The 21,257-nt window shown below is 40.4% G+C and overlaps 2 protein-coding genes across 2 annotated transcripts; both read left to right on the forward strand.

Annotated features, from left to right (window-relative positions):
* The first annotated feature begins 7,133 nt into the window (after positions 1-7,133).
* LOC126911163 (uncharacterized) lies at positions 7,134-9,027 on the forward strand. The gene is made up of 2 exons (XM_050696560.1): positions 7,134-7,338; positions 7,763-9,027. The coding sequence occupies exons 1-2, from the start codon at positions 7,134-7,136 to the stop codon at positions 8,557-8,559; spliced, it is 1,002 nt and encodes a 333-aa protein (XP_050552517.1). The 3' UTR covers positions 8,560-9,027.
* A 3,775-nt stretch (positions 9,028-12,802) lies between these two features.
* LOC118277525 (nuclear inhibitor of protein phosphatase 1) lies at positions 12,803-20,923 on the forward strand. The gene is made up of 9 exons (XM_050696454.1): positions 12,803-12,971; positions 13,056-13,270; positions 13,894-14,002; positions 14,469-14,571; positions 15,055-15,138; positions 15,541-15,751; positions 16,200-16,302; positions 16,753-16,844; positions 17,374-20,923. The coding sequence occupies exons 1-9, from the start codon at positions 12,943-12,945 to the stop codon at positions 17,469-17,471; spliced, it is 1,044 nt and encodes a 347-aa protein (XP_050552411.1). The 5' UTR covers positions 12,803-12,942; the 3' UTR covers positions 17,472-20,923.
* The last annotated feature ends 334 nt before the right edge of the window (positions 20,924-21,257 follow it).

Raw genomic sequence — 21,257 nt, forward strand, 5'->3', positions numbered from 1 at the left:
CCGCGACGCCTAGGAGGCCGACACCACTCCCGGCCTCCATACTCGCCATGATCGAGAGGAAGAGGAGACTTCGCAGGTCGTGGCAAAGGACCCGCTGCCCGACCATGAAGAGTTCGCTCAACGCTCTGGCTGCGAAGATCTCGTCCGCCGTGGCAAACCACGCGGGCGAGTCGTGGCAACGCGCCATCGAGCGAGCGACAGATGATTGGTCGGGCATTCACCGACTGTGCCGCAGCCTCGCAGGGAAGCCGGCTCCGATTAGGCCCCTACTGGCCGGCGACGGAACCCCCCGTTACCGTGCCGAGGACCGCGCGGAGCTCTTCGCCGACTCCCTGGAGGCTTCGTTCCAGCCGAACCCAGCCCGCAACGTGCAACACACAGCAGCCATCGAAGAACAGGTCGAACGGTACCTGGAGCAGCCGATCCTCCCCGATGAGGACCCCATCGTGTTCTCCCCTGGCCTGGTGCGGCGTATGGCTCTCCGAGCCCCACTACGCAAGGCACCCGGTCCGGACGGCATCCCCAATGAGGCCCTTCGCCGCCTGCCGCCGCGAGGAATCGCGACGCTGACCCGACTCTTCAACGGGATCCTCCGCACCGGACACTTCCCGGCCAAGTGGAAGCTCGGCAGAGTTATCATGCTGCCCAAACAGGGGAAGAACACGCTGCTGCCGGGGAGCTATCGCCCCATCACGCTCCTGGACACCGTATCGAAGCTCTTCGAGAAGCTGCTGCTGTTGCACCTGCGCCCACACCTCCAGCCACGCGGCGAACAGTTCGGCTTTAGGGCCGAACACTCCACGACCCAACAGGTTGCGAGGGTACTGCACGACCTGGCCGCCGCGCGTAACAAGCGCGAGCGGGCCGCTGCAGTATTCCTCGACATGGAGAAGGCGTTCGACCGCGTCTGGCACGCCGGCCTGCTCAGCAAGCTGGCCACATCTACTACTCCTCGTCGACTAGTTAAGATCGTGGCCACCTTCCTGCACGGCAGAACCTTCCAAGTGGCAGTGGAAGGCTCTCTGTCGACTGAGCGCGGCATCCAAGCCGGCGTGCCCCAGGGAAGCTGCATCTCACCCGTGTGCTACTGCGTGTACACGGACGACATCCCCGTCGTGGACGGCGCCAAGCTCGCCCTCTACGCGGACGACGCGGCGCTCTACACGACGTCGCTGAACGCCCGGCACGCAGTAGTCAAACTACAGCGCGCCCTAGATGCACTCCCTGACTGGCTGGAGAAGTGGAGACTGGCTGTGAACGTGGCCAAGACTCAAGCGCTCGCCGTGGGGATCATGAAGCCGGACACCATGACTCTGATGGGTGAGCCAATACGGTGGGCGCCGAGAGTTAAATACCTCGGCGTGACCATCGACCGCTCCCTGTCCATGACGCCCCACGTGCAGCAGGCTGTTGCTCAGGCGCGCGCCGCCCGTCACCTCCTGCGCCCGGTCCTCGACTCGTCGCTGCCGCTCCGTGCGAAGCTCGGCATCTACAAGGCCTACATTCGGACACGGCTTACCTACGCCGCCCCGGCCTGGTACGCGCTCGTGTCCGAATCAAACAAGAAACGCCTCCGTGCGCAGCAATCACTAACGCTGCGCACTATAGTCAAGGCCCCGCGCTTCGTACGGAACGCGACCATATCGAGAGACCTCGGCGTAGAGAGCGTCGACGACTTCGTGCAGCGCCTGAGCACCAACATGTTCGAGCGCGCCGGCAAGTCGCGGCACGACCACCTTCGGGCGCTGGCGCCATACCATCGGCGCCCCCCCGACGGATACGGTCTGCCGCGAGACCTGGTCGCCCCGGCCGACCCACCCGACGCAGCCACATGAGCCTCCCGCCCGCCCTAGCTAGGGCGGGGCGGTAGAGGCTCCCCCACCGGACTTGACCACGCGCCGCTACCCGCCTGCTGCTCGCCGGGCCAGCCCGGCTTGAGCGCGGCCGCTAGCGGCGCGACTACACGGACTCGACATCGCATCGGGCCCCTCGGGGGCCCGACTACTCCAACCCCTCGCCCGCAGTTGCGGGCAGCGACTTGAAACCGCCGAAACAGGCCTCGGCCTGGATCGCGCGTCCTCACGCCCCCAGTCGGGGACGTAGAGACGGCCCCGTCATCAGCAAATTAAATTTTATATAATATCATATTAGTTAAAGTATTACTACAATATCAATATGAGTTTGAAACTTAAATTGGTGAGAAGACTTCTGCGTCGCGGCTCGGGACGAACAGTCAAAGCGACTAATAAACCTGTTGGCGGCCGTGGAGGACATCGAATAAGAAAAGTCTTCAAGGGCCGTGTATCGAAATCCACGAGGAATTCAAGGAGTAAAAGAAGGTTAAGGTCAGATCGCAGTTTGGGTTCAGAAGACTCTGACTCGGACATAATAATGTGGTGTGCACAACCTTCTGATGGTCCGATGTTCTCCGCTGATGAAATGGTTGACATGGAATCGGCTTACGGAGAGGCAATGGACGAGTTAGAGGTTCAAAATATTAACGAAGGTGAGGTAACAAGAAGTCGAGGTTGATGTAGATCGACGACATGCACTGCATCGCATCGTGTTCTCATAAAAAAGGCCCTTTTCAGGGCCACAATATGATTCATATAATTACAGTTTCTATTTAACAGATATCGTCAAAAACAAAAAACCTAACATTTACCCTTTCCCCATCCCCTATTCTTCTGTAACTTTTCGTTGTCGTACGGGACCTCGTGACGGTAAAGTTCCGGAGCACCTAAGCGATGCGGTACTATTATTATTCTTAGTTTCTTTTGAGCAATGAGTGCTGTATGTTACGCTACATGGTTTTAGTGAAATATATAATCAAATATTGCTTAAGAGTAACATTATGCCGCAATCAAAATTCTTAATCAGTAGTAAGTGGTATTAAATAGCAAAATCAGCACTTACCCTACAGAGCTAGTTGATAGTTCTTTTATAGTTAATATATAAAAAATAAAAATAGGTAATCCGACATGGTGCGTAGGTATTATTAAAAAAATAACTGTATTATCCGGATAGTAAAAAGGAACGGATAACAATAAACGACTACTCGCGGCCACTCGTGCCCCCAGTCAGGGTCGCAGTGAAGGCCCACCGTCGGATACGACACTTGCTCTTGAGCTTTAAAGACGGAAGGTCGTCCGGAATAGATAAGAACCGATTTTTAGTGAAAAGTGAATTTAGTGAGAAGTGAAATTATACATCATGAATTCTGTGAACATGTTCGAAGTGTACCATGTTGCTGACTTCACATCTTCAAACCAAGGAACACAGGACCAAAGTGACAAAGAAAACGAAGAAGTCTTGGCTGCCTTTGACCAATATTTAGATAGGTGTGTGTCCATTGAGGACTATCAATACATCAAAACGGTCGACGAAGGCACCTACGGAGTTGTCTACAGAGCAACCCATAAGCAGACAGGAGAATTAATTGCTGTAAAGCAGCTCAAGTTTTTAGACTCCGAGGAAAGTTTCTCCATCGCCGCAGCAAGAGAGCTCAAGCTCTTGATGAATTTGTGGCATGAAAATATTGTATTAGTACACGAGCTAGCGATGGGCTCAAGTATGAAATAAGTATTTATTGTAATGGAATATCTGCCTCATCAATTAAGAAGTTTAATGGATACAGTGCGCATCAAAAGACGAACGTTTGGCTCAGAAAATGTACATTGTCTGATGCACCAACTTATTAGCGCGATGGCGTATCTACATCAGAATCGTGTTATTCACCGGGATCTCAAACTCGAAAACATACTGATTTGTAAAGATGGTTATTTGAAGGTGGCAGATTTCGGAATGGCGCGAGAATGTAGGTCACCTCTTCGGCAATATACTCCGAGCATGTGTACACTGTGGTACCGGGCGCCAGAACTACTCCTTTTGAACACAGAAAACTTCACTTCTGTCGACATGTGGAGTATAGGCTGTATTTTCGCAGAATTCAGCAACTTGTGGCTACTGTTTCAGGGCAAATCGGAGTGTGACCAATTAAAGAAAATATTTAAGGTGCGCCGTCAGACACCGTTTGGCCTGGTTACAGTACCTTGCCACTTGTTAAAGATATTACATTCGATGAGTATCCACCGAGCGGGTTGTGCAAGGAGTTATAGCACGAGATACTTTCTGATAGCGGATTAGCTTTACTGCAAAGTTTGTTAACGTATGACCCAAACAGACGAATAACAGCGAAGGAAGCTTTACAGCACAAATATTTTGAAGACGAACTGGTGGCGAAAGGTCCGGCAGAGTTTCTGAAATCTCTGGACTTGGAGGATGACCATGAGGACAGAGGCTCTGACACAGGAGACGACGAGCAGTCCGGCTCTAACACGAAGGATGACGAACAGTCCGGCTCTGACTCGGAAGATGCCGAACAGTCCGGCTCTGACACAATAGATGACGAGTAGTTCGTCTCTGATACGAGAGACAACGAGCAGTTCTTCTCTTCGGTCCGAAGAAGTCAAGTCCTCACTTCTCAGTCAAGTTCACCATTGGTGCCTTAGACTACGACTGATATTGTAATGAATTAAATAGTAAGGTATCCAAGGTCTCTTTTAAATAAATATTTATTTATTATTGTATATTGATTAAAAAAACCGACTTCCCAAATCAGGCAGCAAGCAGGCGTAAAATTTTAATAGGTACAAATGTACCATTGATTCAAATTAAACAATTATATTCTAGAATTAAATAAAAATGGGTAACCCGACATGGTGCGTAGGTATTATTAAAAATATCTGTACTCTCCGGATAATACAAAGATACGGATAACAACGAACGACTCCTCTTACGAACGACTGGTTGAGAACTGACTCGGCAAATGAGATTCGACATATCGGCGTAAAGGGGTAAAGAAGTGTCGTCGCCCGTTAGAGCGAGACAGGTATAGTTGGCTGTGATTGGTGCAACTCTTTATCAGTAACTCGCTACTTGTGATACCGTAGCATAGTACTTAAGCGACCCGGGTGCGCTAGTAAATTAAATTTACATATCAGCTTTTACAGTCTACCGTGAACACCAATTATCTATTATTATCGATATGGCTTACGGTAACTCAGGAAAACCTGGCCGCACAGAGAATGCACTTTGTGTAATATCGCTTGGTGCTGAGCCGGTTATAGAACAGCGTCAAGTGGCGACTACGGTTGAACAGTCGCATGAAGAACTCATTTCTTTCATCAGAGAAGTTCGTGAGAAAAGTAGAAGACTGTATCTTGACGTTAAGAAGTTAAGAACAGTCAGCGGTACTTCAAAACCATATTAAAGTACCTGGAGAAGTATTCTCCGAGAACAAAACGGCCCTTTTCAGGGCCATCATACGATTCATATAATTACAGTTTCTATTTAACAGATATCGTCAAAAACAAAAAACCTAACATTTACCCTTTCCCCATCAATTGCCTCTATTCCCTTGTCCCAAACACTTCATGATAACAAGAGGTTTTTGAAAGAGAATAATACGTTACTTCAACCGAGTATAGCAGGTTCTCTCCCTGACATACATGCCCTGCCTTTCAAATAAAAAATAAAGTATGGTTGGCTGAAAGACAACTAGTCGAAATCACACCCAGGTGAAAGTAGTACATGATTGGAGTCCAATAGCTTTCTAACACAAAGTAAAGAAACTTTTGCGTCTTTCCAAGATGTCTACAGAGCAACCAATAAGCAGACAGGAGAATTAGTTGTTGTAAAGCAGCTCAAGTTCTTAGACTCCGAGGAAAGTTTCTCTATCGCCGCTGCAAGAGAGCTCAAGCTCTTGATGAATTTGTGGCATGAAAATATTGTATTAGTCCACGAGCTAGCGATGGGCTCAAGTATGAAATAAGTATTTATTGTAATGTCATATCTGCCTCATCAATTAAGAAGTTTAATGGATACAGTGCACAGCAAAAAACTAACGTTTGGCTCAGAAAATGTACATTGTCTGATGCACCAACTCATTAGCGCGATGGCGTATCTACACCAGAATCGTGTTATTCACCGGGATCTCAAACTCGAAAACATACTGATTTGTAAAGATGGTTATTTCAAGGTGGCAGATTTCGAAATGGCGCGAGAATGTAAGTCACCTCTTCGGCAATATACACCGGGCATGTGTACACTGTGGTACCGGGCGCCAGAACTACTCCTTTTGAGCACAGAAAACTTCACTTCTGTCGACATGTGGAGTATAGGCTGTATTTTCGCAGAATTCATCAACTTGTGGCCTCTGTTCCAGGGCAAATCGGAGTGTGATCAATTAAAGAAAATATTTAAGGTACGCCGTCAGACACCGTTTGGCGTGGTTACAGTACCTTGCCACTTGAACATTCGATGAGTATCCACCGAGCGGGTTGTGCAAGGAGCACGAGATACTTTCTGATAGCGGATTAGTTTTACTGCAAAGTTTGTTAACGTATGACCCAAACAGACGAATAACAGCGAAGGAAGCTTTACAGCACAAATATTTTGAAGACGAACGGGTGGGGCAAGGTCCGGCTGAGTTTCTGAAATCTCTGGACTTGGAGGATGACCACGAGGACAGAGGCTCTGACACAGGAGACGACGGGCAGTCCGGCTCTGACACGGAGGATAACGAACAGTCCGGCTCTGACGCAAAAGATGGCGAGCACTCCGGATATGTGACGAAAGTCGAGTCACCTAGTTAGGTGAACTGAACAGTTGTTCAGTATGCAATGTAGTAGAAGATGTGCACCATATTCCATCTGAGTGTATTCGGGGCGAAGTTAAAAGAAAACTATTTTTTCCTACATCTAATTATGATGTTGGTAAATATAACAGTGTTTTGTCTCTCCCATTATCGGACAAAGCAAGAAAATATCTGTATTATCCGGATAGTAAAAAGGAACGGATAACAATTAACGACTTGCTCTTACAAACGACTGGTTGAGCACTGGCTAAGAAAATGAGATTCGACATATCGGCGTAAAGGGGGAAGGAGTGTCGCCGCCCATTAGAGCGAGACAGGTATAGTTGGCTGTGATTGGTGGAACTCTTTATCAGCAACCCGCTACTTGTGATACCGTAGCTTAGTACTTAAGCGACCCGGGTGCGCTAGCGAATTAAATTTACATATCAGGTTATTACAGTCTACCGTAAACACCGATTATCATATTATTATCGATATGGCTTACGGTAACTCTGGAAAACCTGTCCGCACAGAGAATGCACTTTGTGTAATATCCCTTGGAGCTGAGCCAGTTATTGAACAGCGTCAAGTGGCGACTGCATTGGAACAGTCGCATGAAGAACTCGTTTCTTTCATCAGAGAAGTTCGTGAGAAAAGTAGAAGACTGTATCTTGACGTGAAGAAGTTAAGAACAGTCATAGGTACTTCAAAACAATATTAAAGTACCTGGAGAAGTATTCTCCGAGAACAAAACGGCCCTTTTCAGGGCCATCATACGATTCATATAATTACAGTTTCTATTTAACAGATATCGTCAAAAACAAAAAACGTTAAATTAACCCTTTCCCCATCAATTGCCTCTATTCCCTTGTCCCCAACACTTCATGATAACAAGAGGTTTTTGGAAGAGAATAATACGTTACTTCAACCGAGTATCGCAGGTTCTCCTTTCATGCCGCACATGCCCTGCCTTTCAAGTAAAAAATAAAGTATGGTTGGCTGAAAGACTAGTCGAAATCACACCCAGGTAAAAGTAGTACAAGATTGGAGTCCAATAGCTGTCTAACACAAAGTAAAGTAACTTTTGCGTCTTTCCAAGATGTCTACAGAGCAACCCATAAGCAGACAGGAGAATTATTATTAAGTGGTCTCATGACAATGGAATAGTGCTAAATACAGAGAAAACACAGTACCTAATTATACACTCACCATACTCACCTCTGAAGGAAACTCCTTTACCTATATACACTCACACGTATGATTGCATTCATAGATACACGGTCAATTGCAGCTGCAAACCTATCCAGAGAGTAGATTGTGTGACTTACCTAGGGGTCAAAGTTGACGAGCATTTTTCCTGGATTGATCATGTAAATTACTTGTGCAATAAACTTAGAACTATATTAAGTAAATTTTACCACCTAAGTTATAGAGTTCCTAGTAGTACATTAAGAGTGTTGTATAAATGTATGGTGGAGTCTGTGATGGATTATGCTCTTGATTGCTATGGGCTAACATTCAAAACCCACATAGAAAAATTAGAAAAATTACAAATTAGGTTCCTAAAACTACTAGTAGATAAAAAAACTAAAAATAAATATAAAAAGGACTACTATAAATTATTCAAAATCTGTAAAGTATTACCTATCAGTCTCAAACATAAATACATTCTCGCAACCAATAACCATGGCAAGCATGAGCATAATTCACTACTGACAATAGTTTGTAATAAAAACAACACCCGATCGATGACGTCTGGTAAATATGAGGTACCAAGAGTTAACAATGTTTATGGTGATCGATCATTAAAAAAGCGTATCCCGTACTTACTCAACCATTTACCAAACGAAATCCGGGAAGAGAAAAGTAAGAATAGATTTAAGTCTAAATTAAAAAAATATCTGTTTAGCACATTACCTTAATTGCTGTTACAATATTTACACTACATACTAAATAACAAACTATAGTAAATTTCTTAACTAATAAATGTACTCGCAATCTAGCTACTAGCTACCTAAACATGTAAATAAACATACACGTATATATATAAACATACTCCACTGATATATAGGTACATATATATAATATATAAATGATACATATAATACATACACACATATATATATTTATATATATATAAATAAATAAACATATATATTATTGAATAAAACTTATTATACTACACATATTATACATACATTACACTATACATACACTACTACTACACATAGTACACTACTACTTACTATTCATTATACTACTGTGTAAAGATAAACTACTAATACATCCATTGGATCCGACAGACAAACTAAACATATAGTTTTGTCGGACTATAAACTAGATCATAAGTTCATTAACATGTACCGTTTAATAAATAAATAAATAAAAAAAAATTAGTTGCTGTAAAGCAGCTCAAGTTTTTAGACTCCGAGGAAAGTTTCTCCATCGCCGCTGCAAGAGAGCTCAAGCTCTTGATGAATTTGTGGTATGAAAATATTGCATTTGTCCCCGAGCTAGCGATGGGCTCAAGCAGAAATAAGTATTTATTGTAATGGAATATCTGCCCCATCAATTAAGAAGTTTAATGGATACAGTGCGCAGCAAAAGACGAACGTTTGGCTCAGAAAATGTACATTGTCTGATGCACCAACTCATTAGCGCGATGGCGTATCTACACCAGAATCGTGTTATTCACCGGGATCTCAAACCCGAAAACATACTGATTTGTAAAGATGGTTATTTGAAGGTGGCAGATTTCGAAATGGCGCGAGAATGTAAGTCACTTCGTCGGCAATATACACCGGGCATGTGTATACTGTGGTACCGGGCGCTACTCCTTTTGAGCACAGAATACTCCACTTCTGTCGACATGTGGAGTGTATGCTGTATTTTCGTAGAATTCATCAACTTGTGGCCACTGTTCCAGGGCAAATCGGAGAGTGACCAATTAAAGAAAATATTTAAGGTACGCAGTCAGACACCGTTCGGCCTGGTTACAGTACCTTGCCACTTGTTAAAGACATTACATTCGATGAGTATCCACCGAGCGGGTTGTGCAAGGAGTTACAGTACGAGATACTTTCTGATAGCGGATTAGCTTTACTGCAAAGTTTGTTAACATATGACCCAAACAGACGAATTACAGCGAAAGAAGCTTTAACAGCACAAATATTTTGATGAAGAACCGGTGGCGATAGATCCGGCTGAGTTTCTGAAATCTCTGGACTTGGAGGATGACCATGAGGACACAGGCTCTGACACAGGAGACGACGAGCAGTCTGGCAATAAAAATGAGTAACCCGACATGGTGCGTAGGTTTTATTAAAAAAATATCAGTACTATCCGGATAATAGAAAAGAACGGATAACAATGAACGACTGCTCTTACGAACGACTGGTTAAGCACTGACTCCGCAAATGAGATTCGACTCATCGACAGATCGACGTAAAGGGGATAAAGGAGTGTCGCTGCCCGTTAGAGCGAGACAGGTATAGTTGCTCTTGCGTCTGTCCAAGATAAAATTACAAATGGTACATTTGCTAAATAATTTAAAAATTAAAAATGGATGCGATGCGGTGCAGTGCATGTCATTGATATACATCAACCTCGACTTCTTGTTACCTCACCTTCGTTCATATTTTGATTCTCTAACTCGTCCATTGCCTCTTCGTAATCCGATTCCATGTCAACAATTTCATCAGCGGAGAACATCGGACCATCAGAAGGTTGTGCACACCACATTATTATGTCCGAGTCAGAGTCTTCTGAACCCAAACTGCGATCTGACCTTAACCTTCTTTTACTCCTTGAATTCCTCGTGGATTTCGATACACGGCCCTTGCGGTCTTTTCTTATTCGATGCGAATATCCTCCACGGCCGCCACCAGGTTTACCAGTCGCTTTGGCTTTTCGCCCAGCGCCGCGATGCAGTAGTATTTTCACCAATTTAAGTATCAAACTCATATAGATATTAAAAAATATTGCTTAAATGAAACTAAGAATACAATATCGCATCGTTTAGGTGCTCCGAAACTTTACCGTGACGAGGACAACGACAACTTACAAAGAACGCTTTGTTGAATTTGTTATACTTTAGCACCAGTTTTGTGTGCACCACTTCTCTGTGCTTTTATTACTGTCTTTCGTTATGGGCATCACCACTTCACTGTTCCGACGTGAGCGTTATAACTTTAGGCTGTATGGTCGCTTGTCGTCGTGAACTGAACACTCATGAAAATGAAAAGGAGACGAAAAGTTTACCTACATTGGATATTTTAGCTTGGCAATGTGCAAAAGTTACTTTGTGTTAACAGCTGGAGCCTGGAGGGCATCAGTCATACACAATTGTACACAACTTTTACCTAAGTGAGAACCCAAGGATGACTGTTTATGAGGAAATGACAATGATGATGTGAACAAAAGCAACAACCCGTGCGTCCAACTCTCAAACAATATGACACTACTAATACTAAAATCAAATTGACTTTTCAATCCAAAAGAACATTAAAAAATAACCATTTTTCAAAAAAAAAATCAATTTGATGTGATGACACAAACAAAATAAAATATTTACAATAAATAAAAAGAAATATGCATACAAAAATATACAAATATTACAAATCCTTTACAAACAATATACATATAACTATATAGAAAAAGAATAAATTAAAGTATTGAATACAACAAGTTAGCAACTACCCTATTACTTCAAGTATTTTGTTTTGCATGGACAGGGAAACCAACCAACATTAACCACTCGTCTGTCGGTATATAAGACACAATAGAAAACACATTGTGTCTCGCGTAGATCTGCGTTCCGATAGACAACAGGTTAAAAAATAACCATGTTTCCAAAAAATCTATTTGATATGATGACACAATCAAAGTAAACTATTAAGAATAAAATAAAATATTTACCAAGAATAAAGTCATTTTATATAAATATATATATATATATATATATATATATAAGCCAGCAGAAGAGGAAGGGTACATTTATAAATAAATTAATATATAGTAGGGGACAATGACAAACCCGAGAAGGAGAATAGAGAAAAGAGATAAAATATTTTCAATAAATAAAAAGAAATATACATACAAAAATATATATAAATATTACAAATTACATCCTTTACAAACAATATAATATAACTATATAGAAAAAGAATAAATTAAAGTATTGAATACAACAAGTTAGCAACTACCCTATTACTAAAATTGCAAAAATTGCAAACTTTAAAGCCGGGTCCAGACGAGTGTAACGTGTAATGTAATCCACCGTGTAATGTAACACGAATTCTACGTGTGGACGGCAGTACGAGCATTACATGTAACGGTCGCGCTGAAGAATTCGTGTTACATTACACGGTGGATTACATTACACGTTACACTCGTCTGGACCCGGCTTAATTTGCAGATTGATATACTAAAACTACTCCTTCTTGCCTAATATACTAACTCCCTCTTGCCTCGCCACTACACAAAAAAGATTTGTACATTAAAGATTAAAATAAAAAAAAACAACTGTTTATGGATCACATACAAAAATACCTAGTTCCCGTATAAACTCTCAGCCAATTCGATGGTGATGATCTTGTACCAACTGGTGCTAGCCTATGGGTTCACCTTTAATGTGTGCAACTTGATTTTATGTCTTTGACGACACAGTAGAAAACACGTTGTAGTAAATTTTATAAGTATTCATACCATTCTCGAGTACGATATTTTCCTATATTTTTCTCCTTATTGGCTTAATGTGTATTACTAGTATCCAATTCACAGCACAATATGTTTTTTTTTACTATACGTGATTAGTCTTCGATTAATTTCTTTCATTTTAAAATGTTTTGCGGGTTTCGCCGGTAGAAATAAAAATATTTTGATTTTGCCTCTGTTACACTTGTCTTGTCACTGCTATATCTTTGTCTATGCCTATGGATTATGATGACTATGGAGTCAAATGTTTCAGTAGCCTATATCATAAATCATCCTGAGAAAATTATAATAATGGTTTGATTACCATGCTTACACAGAGTAGGTCTTTGAGGAACAAAATAGAAATATTTAATTTACTTCATTGGGTTAGTTAGTTTACATTGCTTCGTGGATCCGATTTCCCAATTCAAATGACATGACATCATAGACAAGGATTATAATGTCATTCCATTTCTTTACTGTCAAGTTTGACAACGAAACGATTGCGATTTCGCGTTGTGGTTGTAATTCGTTCGATGTGTTAAAATTATTTATCGCATCCTAATGTTGAATAAATCTGTTTAATTAAAGCTGGTCTTCTGAAAGTAGACATGGCTAACCATTATGAAGTGCCCAATTGGTAAGAGATACCTCGAAAATTCTGGTTGAGGTTCATGTTATAACAGTTAAAGTACGCCGGTGATAAATTTTCTTTTTCTTTTAGGGCTGGAAAACCACCGACTGGGCTGCACTTGGATGTGTTGAAAGGGGATAAATTGATACAGAAACTGATGATTGATGAGAAGAAATGTTATTTGTTTGGTCGAAACCCTCAAATGAATGATTTTTGTATTGACCATGCCAGTTGTTCGAGAGTGCATGCCGCATTTGTTTACCACAAACATTTGAACAGAGCTTTTTTAGTCGACTTAGGCAGCAGTAAGTTAACAAAGAATTTTCTAAATTATTTCACTGCAGGATCCAAGAAAGGTGTTCATGTCTCTGGTACACGCTTAACTTCAGTGTTCCAGTGTTTTCATGGTTGCATCTACCTACCATAGATCCTAGCTTATAGCAGTTAATTGTAGCCGTGAATTAGGGTTTGACTTGTCCCCTAAAAAAAGTATTTATATATTTACCTCAGGGTATAATATAAATTCTTATCAGATATTTTTTCAGCCGACCGTGAATTCAAATAACATTGGCACAGTGACTGGGTAACTGGCTGCCATGCAATGTATAGCGGGTTCGATTCCTGCATGGATCAACTCTGTGTGATCTGCAAATTATTGTTTTGGGTCTAAGTGTCATGTGTATGTGAACTTGTATGTTTGTAAACACCCCCATGGCACAGGAGAATATCCTATACAAGAAACATTTATAAAAAAATACAGATACACCATACAGAAACTTGTTGAGAGCTTATGTTTGAGTTACATATAAAACCTTTTAGATAGAACTGAGCCCTTACCTACTCAATAAAGTTCAAAAAGAGGGTTTTACTAACACAATAACTATTTTCTAAAGTCCTTTATTCTATATAGATATAAATTATGTTTCAGCTCATGGGACATTCATTGGACAAATGCGCTTGGAGCCCAACAAGCCAACACAGCTGCCTATAGATTCTAATTTCCACTTTGGAGCTTCCACAAGAAATTACATAATAAGGTAATGTAGGAAAACGGCTTAAAGGTACAAGTTGAAAGCGGGGGACATGAGGCATTAGTGGACGACCTGTCACAGCAATACTGCTTGTTTCTATGAAATTACTTCCATAGTTAGCGACACGAAGCTAGCGCCACGACGCCGAGCGGCAGACGCCAGTGTTGCCCGACCGCGGATCAGTAGTACCACTGTTATAGTTCAAACTCGTGAGTAATCAGGACTGCAGTCGTGGCGACATTAAACGACAGCATGTCCATCGCTGCTGTCTCATGTCGCCAATTTCCAACTTGTACCTTAACTTTCTATGTATGTTATAGCAGGCATCTTTGAATTCCAAGCCAACACAGCTTTATTAAAAAAAGTTCTAACATTAATTCTGGTTTGATACATACATATTGTTACTACGTACATAGTGTGAAATAGATTTATTTTAACAATAAGTTACATAATAGTTATGTTGTGTGTTCAGAGAACGTCCAACGGGCAACTCTCGAGGTATAATGGAGGACCTGCCTAACACAGAACAAGAAGGTGCTCTGCTGGGTCTACCTGAGACACAAACTGAATTAGATGTGAGTATTTTATCATCCTATTGTTTCGTTTTTTTTTTTTAAATGTTACTCTCTCCCTTGGCTTTAGTCCTGGGTCGTAGGTGCGTTTACATAGATACAATTTCACATTAATATGACACCCAGACGCAAAGCAACAATTTGTGGACCATGTGGAAAAATAGTTACATAACAATGGCAATTGCCCAGTCACCGCATCAATTGTAAACTTTTTAGTTTTTTCTTCAATTAATTTATTTTTCGTAAATGTTTATGTGACGCCTTGGCTCAGGTCTCATCTTGTCCTGCTCTGATTATAGGCAATTACATTATAAAATTTACTCTAAACTCTTATGTTTCTGTTGTAATAATAGTGCAGTGCAGTACAGTACAGTATATTTTATTTTAAAGCATGTTCTTATAATTTCAAAATGAGTTTCTTTTGTTGTAATAATAGTGCAATTAATACAGTAAAGTATATTCTTAACCATGTTCTTGTAATTTCAGAATCTAACAGAATTCAACACAGCCCACAACAGAAGAATATCTATGTTGGGCATATCTACTGATGATGGTAGTGATGTTATGAAGGTGAGCGCTAAAGAGGTTTATTTCATGAAATACTTACTGTTACTTAATCTATACTAATATTAGAAAACTGAAGATTTTGTTTGTTTTTGAATGTGTACGTCTGTAACTACTGGTCTGATTCGAATAATTATTTTTGCGTTGGATAGCCTTTTTATCGAGGAAGGCTGTAGGTTATGAAACAACACCCTACAATCAATAGAAGCCGAGCAGCGGGTGAAATCGCAGGAATAACTAGTACTTTATAGTTATTAGGATTTGCATAATGACATATGAGATATGGTTAACATCGTCACATTAAATATAAATGAATATTTAACTAGCTTTATTTTAGAAATTCAACTACAAAAAAATTACTTTCCTATATAAATCTATGCACCAATAATAAATTGGCACCTCTTTCAGCCTCCAACTGGCACGAAAAGATCAGCGTCCATGCCCGGTGGTATAGCCAAGAAACAGAAACGCAATGTCTCCTTCAATGAGGAGGTGGACATTATCAATCCAGAGGACATTGACCCCACTATCGGGCGGTTCAGGAACTTGGTCAAATCTACCATTGTGCCAAACCCTAATAGTACTCCCAGGAAATTGAAACTGCAAAGTGCTGAAGACAGTAAGTTAAAAGTTATTTTTTATGTATTTATTACTTTATAGTCTAATTATGTCGGTTGGCGCGGTGGCTGGGCAACTGGCTGCCATGTAACGTGTAGAGGCTTCGACTACCGCACGGAGCAGGCAACATAAAAAAATAATGGTTTAACAGGCTCCCTACTGGGGTAAATCGTCACATTTAAAGTCGAAGTCGAATCATTTATTTACTTTTGTAATGTCAACAAATAAAGATATAAATAATAGTCTTTCAGACCGTCCGTCAGTGAAGCTAGGTGGTCATTCTAAAGTGTAGCCTTGAATAGAGAAGGATGAGGAAAAAACTCCATTCTCTAAACTCTATCTGTCACTCTTTCAAAAAATACATATGTTTACAATTTCTCTGATACATTGTTTTTATTTTTAAATTATTTATTCTATATATGTTTTATTCGATAATGTGTGTTTCGCAGGTCAACATCACCACTCACTGAGGCTGCAGGAGATATCAAGAGGAAACAACTTGTACTCCGACCTGCCCGCACCCAGCTCACACTTAAGTCTTATTGGAGCTAGGTAAGTGGACTTGTACTTCTTACTCACTTTAGGGACTCCTTACGCCCAATCCTGACTTTTTGGATTTTCGGAAAATCCTTGGATATAAAGAAATACTATGTCCGTGTTCCTGGTTCTAAAATACAACCCCACCATTTTTTTTATATGAAATAAATATTAGTCATAATCAATAATTTATATTTACTATTGCAATGTTCAATTCAATGTTCAAATGCACAACACTACCTCCCATTAAAACCGTGGCAGGCACTTAAAGCTCCATATAATATACATATATTCGAAACATTACTTAAAAATAAATGTAATCATATCCTTTGTATAATAACTATGAGGAGTAGGCTGCGCAATATGGCCGCTACCGCGCTATCTTTGTGATTTCAAAACTAGTAGTACTTTTCTCAATTAATTACGTGAATAAACTGTTATATTCAATTGATAATTTCCTTTCAGACTCGGCCTGTCGCTACCGAACCCCGCGCCCGATGTGGAACTCGAAGGTCCCGAGCCGCACCTCAACATACATCCACCTCTACCACATACAGGTAACATAATAATTATTATCTTTTTAAAATACCATTGCAAGTAGGTACAGGGGGGGACAAATCTGCCTGATCGTTTTAAAATTTTATCGGTTGAACCCGGCAAAATCATCAAACCACACCCCATAAACGTTTCATCTAATAGAAAAGCGATAACATGGCTGCTTAGTGATGCAACTCGTGTAAGCAATCGCCGCCGCCCACGGACACCCGAAACACCAGTGCGTTGACGGCCTTTTGGGGGTTAGGAATTTAAGGATTGATGGGGAATCGGGGATTGGAGAGATTTGTAATTGGGCCTCCGGTAACCTCACTCACACAACGCATGCGTTATTTCACGTCGGTTTTCTGTGAGGCCGTGGTATCACTCCGGTCAAGCCGGCCCATTAGTGCCGAAGCATGGCTCTTCCACACTAAAAAGTGGTGCGCTTGATGTGGTTTAGTTAATTGCGCTACCGGCGCCGCGGGTGAATACGTTTAAATCAAAACTAAAAAACAAATAATGAAATTACCTAATTTCTTTTTGTTTCAGCTCCAGAAGAGGCGGGTCCATCGAGCGAGCCCCGCAAGAAGAAGTATGCCAAAGAAGCATGGCCGGGTCGGAAGCCTGGACTTATACCCGGAGTATGAGACTTACACTAAGCGTCTGATCACACTGGTGGTTGCCTGGTCAGGTTTGATTTATGGTTCAGGTTTGTTAGCATTCCTATTATATCTATTAGCACAAAATTCCTACGAAAACTTAGAACTCAGTGTGGGCAGGATTTTTTTAAATTCAATTACTATCTTCTGTCTTTCAGTCTGTCTTCTTCAATACAGTTTTGTAATGAATTCATAGAAATTACCGCATATGGCTTATAAGAGTTATACCTACATGAAAACAAATGTTTGTCTGATATATAATTTTATTATAACTTTCGTGAGACATACCATATTAATTATTATGTTATCGGCTTACTCTGGCATGGCTTGAAACTAGTCGAGTTCCTCGTCAAAACATTACGTGAGTAAGCCAATAACATAATAATTAATTTGTCTGATATGTTTCGTTTAAATATTAAACCTTCCTTTAAGCACCGCCAGTGAGATTCGACACTTGTTACATTTGTAGTGACGTATGTTATTATAGTGATTCCTATTGTATGATGATGGATATACAGAATATAGTAGAAAGATAAAGTCATATATGATATAGCAAGGAAATTCTCATACTTTTATCTAGGCTTTCGTTAGGAATACCTGTACCCTTAGTACGAGTTTGGTTTACGTTTAACGAAAACGAAACGAGACCGCGTTCGGTGCTCCAATTGGCTAGCGCGAATGAACCAACCAATCAGAGCGCTGAACGCGGTCTCGTTGAACGTAAACAAACTCGTACTAAGGCCTCTTTTTTATTTTAATTTTTTTCTTATTAATAGTACCTATCAATTATAAGTAATTTATATTCGATTTTTATTACAATAATATTGTGACCATACCTTTCTATTAGACTTTGTATTAAAAGTATAGTCAACGTCAAAATGTCGATGGTTTAGATTATGCCAAAATAATTGGAAAAAAAAAGATTGCTAATGCTTGTTGATATTGAATAAATAATTAGTGAAATATATAGAGAAATATATTTAGCGCAATGATGACGGTGTCAATTAATCTTGTTATTAGAAGGGATTCAAGTCCAATAGTTCGCTAGTACAAAATTTGTTGACGTAATGTTAGACAAGAGTCTACTTTTTATCTGAATAGTAAATGGAGTTGAATATTTTTACAAGTATTAGTAGTATACTGATATTAAAATAGTATTGAATAGTATCCTCTGGTGTTGCGGTGGTCCATGGGCCGCGCTGATCGCTTACATTCAGTTTACTCGTCTGTACCTAGTTGGCCCCCTATTCCATAACAAAAGAAAAATTCTAATACGTTTTTCTGCTACGGATGGAAAATCATCACATGACTCCGCCCGTCCTAGTGGGTTAGGCGTGAGGGTGTGACAAACACTTATTGACTGAAAATGTCCGAAACCACTCCTTTCCAGTTGCATCTCTCTATCGGAACCACGGTGGCCGTCACCTCTTTATGAGCGGCCACCATGCGGCGCCCTTATGTGCGCCCAGTTTGCCTCAGGTATAATACAGCTCTGAGCATCATAACAACTCCGTAATTGCATGGTCTCCTGGTTACCGAAATCAATAAGAAAATTTCATGTTTGTTTCGTATTTCTCTAGATATGATAGGTACTAATACTGTTGTGTTCTCTACTACATTTTAAGATGTTGTATATAAAATATGTAGTTAAAGAAATAGGTTATTGCTCAAATAACTATCTTTTTAAGTCGGTCATTCATAGATGTTAATACAATATTCTACTTTGTTGCTTAGGTAATAAAGTGTTTTATATCATGTCATTTAGATGCATTTGGTCTTCCTTTCACGATTAAGATTAAGGGTGCTTTTGCACTAGAGATGTGCTATGTTACGTTGCTGTGGTCGCGTTTGGTTTCCACCAATCATATTCATTGGTACTGGTGGAAACGGACTCAGCTAAGCTATGTTTTTTTATATAGAAAGATGCGTGTTATGGATCGCTCCTCTACTATCGATAAATCGCATACTCGAGCTGCACATCTTCCTTGCACAGCTACATAGTTTAGTATAGGTGGAAACGGTCACGTAGTTTCACAGCTTAGCTATAACATCTTCATAGAACATCTCTGGTGGAAAAAAGCACCCTTATGATTGTGTAAAAATTATAATGCTCTAAGTACCGTCCACCTTAATCTATGAGCGCTTTTGTACATCCGCGCTTTATGTAGTACGTTATAGTAAAGAAAATATTAATTGAACATACGTAATGCAATCCTTCGCCTCGGCATTATGTGCTAAAATTGACTATAAATATATAGCTTCTTAAGTGTATTAGATTTCATAAATTTTTACAAACATAATAGAGATAGAGATGGGCAATTTTTCAGTTAAATATTTCAAAATTTATAAATGCTGAGTAAAATATTTATTATTAACAACTTATTTCAATCATTTAACGATCAATAACACCAAAAATAAATAATTAATGTCAAAATTTGTGGATATTAATCCACTTTTTTGAACGATAAATACTCGAGTAAAAATAATAAATACTTAGCATTTACTTGATATTTATCCGAAAAATCACCCATCTATAGTTATAGCTAAAATAGCATCGAAATTGGTTGTTATATGTCTAGTAATTATACCTGAATGTACATATATTCCACGTCTTAAGTGACTATAATAATATAGCTCTATCTCTTTCGCACTTCTTTACCATGAAGATGACGTCATAATTATGTTATATTGGGCATTTCTTGTTCCCTTATTTGACAGCTAACTGTTATAGATTGAAATAGTTATTAGTAGAATTTGCTTGTTATTTTATATGTTACTTAGAATACTCTTTTAAGGTAAGCGTCAACAGGCCCGCATCGTACGCACCGAACGCAACGGATTTTAGTTAGTCTTGTATAGAAACTCATACAACTGCGTCCAATGAACCGCATCGTACGGACAGCATCATAGGCAATGCCTAAATGCGATGCGTACTGATGACGTCATACGGAATGCGTATGATGCGGGCCTATGGACGCTTACCTTTAATCATCCTTCAGCTAGCTGATTATTTGAAAGCTTTTAATCAAATACACCTACTAATTAAGGAAAGCTATGATTAGATAGGGAAATTGTAATAAAATCATTACTAAATGTTATGAAAACAAAAGCGAGTTTATTGCCCTTTTATGCTTAAACTGCTGAACCGAATTAAATGAATCTTGGTTCCGAGATAGATGGCTAAAAACCAATGAAGTCACAAGTAAAAGCTTATTTAAGCCTTAAATATTAAATGAGTATGTTGAATATTTTTATTCAATACAAATGGCATATATTATTATGTGTTGTCATAATTTTGGCGTTGACTGTACTTTGGATGTCATAAATAGTAATCACATTGTTTTACTCCTATAAAGTACATTGTATGTAATGTATTCATTAGTTTTAGTTACTTTTAAGAAAATTGTGAATGATGGATGAAATATAAGAGTCAATAATAATTGTGTTTTTTTTTATTTGTTTTTTTAATACAAGTTTATATTGCTCACTCATGGGGGAGGCCTATGTTCAGCAATGGACGACGATGGGTGATATGCAGGGGTGTAACGTGTGCCGTATCTGCCATATTGTGCGGGGGCCCCGGGCTACGGTGGACCCCTACATGCTTAAGCAAAAAATAAAAACTTCCCAGTTTTTTATTTCATTTCATAAATTACTAAAGTCCAAATAATCAATTCCGCGTAAAGCATGCGTTCAAAAATTGGCAGCAACTTTAAGAAAATTAACGTAGGTAATCAAAAGGCCCCCACACATACAGGGCCCCGCCAAGACACG

This window comes from Spodoptera frugiperda, chromosome 10 (assembly GCF_023101765.2).
Source record: "Spodoptera frugiperda isolate SF20-4 chromosome 10, AGI-APGP_CSIRO_Sfru_2.0, whole genome shotgun sequence".
Classification (NCBI taxonomy): domain Eukaryota; kingdom Metazoa; phylum Arthropoda; class Insecta; order Lepidoptera; family Noctuidae; genus Spodoptera; species Spodoptera frugiperda.